The sequence below is a fragment of the Gekko japonicus genome, unplaced genomic scaffold (genome assembly GCF_001447785.1).
Source record: "Gekko japonicus isolate JY-2015 unplaced genomic scaffold, Gekko_japonicus_V1.1 scaffold388, whole genome shotgun sequence".
Classification (NCBI taxonomy): domain Eukaryota; kingdom Metazoa; phylum Chordata; class Lepidosauria; order Squamata; family Gekkonidae; genus Gekko; species Gekko japonicus.
This window is the reverse complement of record NW_015162490.1, coordinates 897,922-903,921: the sequence shown is the minus strand read 5'-3', so window position 1 is coordinate 903,921 and position 6,000 is coordinate 897,922. Positions and strand designations below refer to the sequence as shown.

At 50.8% G+C, this 6,000-nt stretch overlaps 1 protein-coding gene across 1 annotated transcript in view; it reads left to right on the top strand.

Annotated features, from left to right (window-relative positions):
• The window catches only part of RIN2 (Ras and Rab interactor 2), a 93,794-nt gene that overhangs the window by 38,510 nt on the left and 49,284 nt on the right, over positions 1 to 6,000 (top strand). Inside the window, exon 6 of the mRNA XM_015405999.1 lies at positions 3,705 to 3,777. Within this exon, the coding sequence (XP_015261485.1) occupies positions 3,705 to 3,777 (73 nt within the window). The remainder of the gene's footprint in view (positions 1 to 3,704; positions 3,778 to 6,000) is intronic.

Genomic DNA, 6,000 nt, shown 5'->3' with positions numbered 1-6,000 from the left:
GGGGCGGGCCTTCGTCATGCCCCCCGCCCCCCGTACCTCACCCGGGGGAACTGCGATCCCCCACGATCCCCCCCGAAATGACCTCTGCGTCTACGTGAACTTTCCCGGTTGTGGCTAGTGATGTTAACTAGACCAACAACAATTCTGAGGCAAAACCTGGAACTGAAGTTCATCCTCCCAACCTGGATTCGACTCACGACCATGCCGAGCCCCCTGAGAATCCAGAGCGTGGCAGCCTGTATGCCCAAATCCCCTCCGTTGAAGTGCTTAGTTGGTTGTATAGTCTAAGATGGCAGAGATGGATTTATTTTAGTCTCCCCCATCTACTGATAGCATTACCATGTTTGGAATGACCCTTGTTCAATTACAGGCTTTGTTTTGGGGAGCTGCAGTGGCTCAAGTGGTTAAGACGCTGAACTGCAGGCTGTGGAAGGTCAGTAGTTCAGCAGTTTGAGACCCGGATGTGCCGCATGACGGAGTGAGCTCCCGTCTCTAGTTCCAGCTCCTGCCAACCTAGCAGTTCGAAAGCAAGACATTGCAAGTAGATAAATAGGTACCACTTCAGTGGGAAGGGAACAGCGTTCCGTGCGCCTTGGTGTTTAGTCATGCCGGCCACATGACCACGGAAACGGCTTCGGACAGCGCTGGCTCTTCGGCTTTGAAACGGAGATGAGCACTGCAACCCTAGAGTTGGATTCGACTGGCTTTCGAGCAAGGGAACCTTTACCTTTACTTTAAGAAGCATTAAAATGAAGGAAGTAGCAAAACCGTCGTTTAGGATTCATGCCTGCCATTAAACCCAATGGTTGGATTTTTAGTATTTGGAGAATCAAAGCTTTCAGCGTTCCAGAAACTGCAGCTAGTGTGAATAGTGCAGTAAAGGGAGGGGGGCGCTTTTGAAAGAAGCATAGCTTACATTTGGAACTCTCCGTGTTTTTTATCTGTTTCATTGTTGGTTTCCTATCGCTCCAGAAACTTCCCTTTCTTTCATCCACTGAATAGCCAGGGCATCATGGGGGGTGTGGGGAACGGCAACCCTCTTTGACGTGTCTGTTTCTGGATCACTGTGGAATTGTGACTGATGGCTACACTGAAAAGTTGTTGGGAGATGTTGCAGCATCCAGAGCTTGTGTCAGGCATTTTGGAGTAAACGTATGTTAAGAGATTTGTGCAATCGTTGTACCTGATGGCCATGGAATTGGGATGCCATCCTCCAGGTGGGGCCTGGGAATCTCTCGAAATTACAGCTCATCTTCAGCTTACAGGGACCAGTTCCCCTGGAGAAAAGGGATGTTTTGGAGGGCGGGCTCTGTGGCATTGAGAGCCAGTTTGGTGCAGTGGTTAAGTGCGCGGACTCTAATCTGGGAGAACCGGGTTTGATTCCCCACTCCTCCACTTGCAGCTGCTGGATGACCTGGGGCAAGCCATAGTTCTGCCAGAGCTGTTCTTGAAAAAAGAGCAGTTTCTGTCAAGAGTTCTCTCAGCCCCACCTACCTGTCTGTTGTGGGGAGGGGAAGGGGAAGGAGTTTGTAAGCTGCTCTGAGACTCCCTTGGATAGTGAAGTAAAAGTAAAGGTAAAGGTTCCCTTGCTCGAAAGCCAGTCGAATCCGACTCTAGGGTTGTGGTGCTCATCTCAGTTTCAAAGCCGAAGAGCCAGCGCTGTCCGAAGACGTTTCCGTGGTCATGTGGCCGGCATGACTAAGCACCAAGGCGCACGGAACGCTGTTCCCTTCCCACCGAAGTGGTACCTATTTATCTACTTGCTAGTTCTTGCTTTCGAACGGAACTCTGTTCCCTTCCCACCGAAGTGATACCTATTTATCTACTTGCAATTTCTTGCTTTCGAACGGAACGCTGTTACCTTCCCACCGAAGTGGTACCTATTTATCTACTTGCAATTTCTTGCTTTCGAACGGAACTCTGTTACCTTCCCACCGAAGTGATACCTATTTATCTACTTGCAATGTCTTGCTTTCGAACTGCTCGGTTGGCAGGAGCTGGAGCTAGAGACGGGAGCTCACTCCGTCATGCGGCACACTCAGGTCTCGAACTGCTGAACTACCGACCTTCCACAGCCTGCAGTTCAGGGTCTTAACCCCTTGAGCCACCGCAGATCCGGATAGTGAAGGGCGGGGTATAAATCCAATCTCTTCTCTTCCTCTGCCGGGAAGGATGGGATGGAGGCAGAGAGGAGGGAGAACTGGATTTCCCCTTCTGGGCAAGTTCTTGTCGGTTTCCCGCTTTTAATAGCTGGCACAATGCCATTCCTTCGGATGAGGTCAAATGAAAATTATGGACTGAATGACATGGGTGAGCTCTACGGGCTGGGAAAGTCTGTGGAAAAGAGAGTCATCTGTAAAGCGGTGATGACAGATACAGCGCCAGTTTGGGGTTTGTACCGAACCCATGATTGTCTGGGTCAGGCATGTCAAATATAAGGCCCCGGGGCCGGAACCAGCCTTCCCAGGGCTGCTGTGCAGCCTGCGATCAACGGGTGCAAGGGGAGGAAACAGGAGGCTGCTCGGGAGTGGGTGGGCGGGGCCGCTGCAATTGTGGCTTCAGCACGGCAGACCAGCCTCATCTGCACTAGTCAGGCAGCACCCCTCAGCTTCAGGGACAGCCTCAGTGGTAAGTTGGGAGCCCCTGCCGCCACGTTCATACCTCTCCACTGGGCCTGCAGCTCTGGGGATGCTGTCCCGGATGGCCTCAGGGATCAGTGTTTGCACATGGGGGGGATGCAGGTGATCCTCTGTCGGGGCATGCACTGCTGGCTCTCCAGTCCGCCCATGCGGGTTTTCCTCTGCAGCCCCTCCTGGCCCATGGGGCCTTGCAGTGAGGACACACCAAGTTGCCTCTGTCGGGGCATCCACTGCTGGATCTCCAGTCCGCCCGTGTGGGTTTTCCTCTGCAGCCCCTCCTGCCCCATGGGGCCTTGGGTGAGGACACACCAACTTGCCTCTGTCGGGGCATCCACTGCTGGATCTCCAGTCCGCCCGTGTGGGTTTTCCTCTGCAGCCCCTCCTGGCCCATGGGGCCTTGCAGTGAGGACACACCAACTTGGAGCTTACCAGTTGCGGTCCTTTATAAATTTATATCTCCGGTAACGGGCGTTAGCGTTTTGTGGCACACATGGCCCGGCCTGACAAAGTAACATTTCTGTCAGCTTCGGCCCTCGTAACAAATGAGTTCAACACGTCTGTTCTAGATATTAATCTGTCACCTGTCATTTAAGCAGCATGTATTAGAAAACACATTATTTCTAATGAGAAAATTATCGTATAATGTGTTTTACTGAATTTATCTAGATGCACAGAGCTCGTCTTGAGGCACTCCTGTGGCCTTGAAAGGGTTCTTGTGAGAAGTGTGGTTCATGGAAACTCGACTAATTGCAGCGGCAGAAATTGACAGTGCATGCTACCTGAAGTTTGTGCATGTGCCAGCTGCTTTTGACCAGTTTTTTTCCTGTTTGCAGCTGTTGAGCAATTCAGATTTTGTGACCCATTCACTGAACTGTTAGGACATCTTCACTTTTTTTTTTAAAAAGCCAAACTTGTTGCTACAGAACTTTGGCTGAGCTATTCCAGATGTTTGTTTATGAACAACTGTTTGTGTTCTGCAGATTCATTACTACGTAGAAAGCATGTTTAACAATGTTTCTTGGAATGCACATTGAGCAACTGAGCTTCTTTTCTCTTGCTTCTCAGCCTTTTCGTTGGAAGGATCCGGAATAAGTTTTGCTGATTTGTTCAGACTGATTGCTTTCTACTGTATTAGCAGGTAAGGCTTGAATTTGCTTAAAACTAGCCTTAAAATTAAGCTTATTGATACGCTTACAAAGATTCCAAATACAGGTACAAAGGTTGGGGGTCTTTGAGTTCCGATGCCACTCCACCTTGCAGACTTTCTTTACTGATCTCCTGACCCCCATGGATCCAGTGGCTGTTTGGTTTTCCCCTTCTCTGTTTGTGCCCGGATGCGGTCTGGGGCTCTAGCGCCCTCCAGTGTTCTTCTTTTTGTATGACTTCCCCAAGAATAGGTTCCTACAAATTCAGCAACACTGTCACATGAATGTAGTCTGCAGATTGAGAGGCATAACTAGAGATGGGCAGGAATCAGCTCATGAATGTAAGTTTGTAATGAATTTTGGCCGGTTCGTGGTTTGCGAACCTGAGTTCATGGACTGAAGAGCGGCCACAAACTTCCACGAATTTTAAGGAAGTTCGTGGTGGTTCATGAAGAGCAGAAAGCAGGGGTTTAAGTGACTCAGAGCTTTCGGCGGGGAGCAGAAAGCAGAGGCCATGAGGTTCGTTTTGCGAACCAACCTCCTGGTTCGTATTGGTTCATGGTTTGGTTCGTGGTTCTGCGGTTCGTGGCCATCCCTAGGCGTAACTCCGTAATAACAGCATAATTTCAGCAATGATCCCAGTTATACTAAATCCCTCCACCATTTACTAATTAACTTTTGACATCCATAATTTCCAAATAAAAGGTGACAAGGGCCCAGAACACCTTATCTCACTCTCCCGTTGCGGCTGACCTCATTCGTTGACTCCGCCCCTACTTGGCTAAATCAACTCAATCGTGAGGATTTCACCGGCATCTGGGCAGGTTGCCAGTGGTGATGCCTTCCTAGCATCTGTGCTGCTGCGGCGTTTAAACAGATACTAGTTAAAAAAAAAGAAAAGGTGTAATCCTTTTCTGACTTCTGAGAAGATAGAAGCTTGCTTTGATCCTTAGCAAAATTTGCCACGAGCAATCAGCAGTTGCCTGAGACTGAGTCAGAACAGTGAGCTTTCCAACTCGGGCGTTACCTGCTATGACTAGCTGTAGTCACCCATGACAGCACAGCTCATTAGCATATTAGGCCACACCCCCGTGTTGCCAGAAGTGTAGTCATCCAGCCACACCCACCTTTTGCTTCTTATTCTGTTTACCTTGTTTGTTGTCCAAAACCCAGGGCTTTTTTGTAGCAGGAACTCCTTTGCATGTTAGGCCACACACCCCAAATGTAGCCAATCCTAATGAGTTCCTGCTGTTGGGTGTGGCCTATTATGCTAATGAGTTCCTGCTGGGCGTGGCCAACTTGGGAGACAGCCGGAACTCTGTTCCTGTGCGTTCCTGCCCAAAAATAGCCCTGGCTGTAGGGTTGCCAGATCCTTCCAGGTCCCCAGCAGGGGACTTTGGGGGAGTGTTCCTGGAGGGGGCAGGGATGTCCCCAGTGTGATGACATCAAACAAAAGGGATGTCATCGTGTTGGGGACCAGCACCCCCTGCTTCTTGTTGGGAAGAAGTGGGGAGGGGAGGCTGCGCGCCTGCACTCCAAGCCGCGAAATTGCAGCTTGGAGTGCAGGGACAACGGGGGGGGGGGCCCTCCCCCCACCTCTTGCCAAAAGCATTTAAAGGGTCCCTGTTGTTGGGAGGAAGCAGGGGGGAGGCTGCATGCACCTGCACTCCAAGCTGCGAATTAATGGCTTGGAATGCAGGCACACGTGGCCACCAGTGCTCCCTCTAAGCTGAGTTAGTGTGAGCCAGCTCACAGTTTTTTAGCCTCCGGCTCACACATTTTGGTCTTAGCTCAGGACGGGATGGCTCCAGAACCAACTAATTCATGCAGTAGCCAAATGGCTCGCTCACAGCTTTAATGCCAGTAGCTCACAAAGTAGAATTTTTGCTCACAGGACTCCACAGCTTAGAGGGAGCGTTGGTGGCCACCCCTCTTCCTCCCTCCCTCCCTCCTGCAAGATTTAAAGGGCCCTCCAGCTGGGTAGTGGCTGGGTAGGGGTGGCCGGGTAGTCGCTCGTGGGGGCAGGGCTTCCCTCCAGCCAGCCAGCAAGCTCGTGGTGGGAACCCCCCCAAATAAAATCGGGGAACCCTCTGCTGGGACCGGGGATCTGACAACCCTAACTAGCCATGGGTCCTCAAGATTTCAGAGGTCTTTCCCACTTCAGCTGCCTGAGAGCCATTCTTTATTTACTTCATTTCTATCCCACCTCTCTTCCC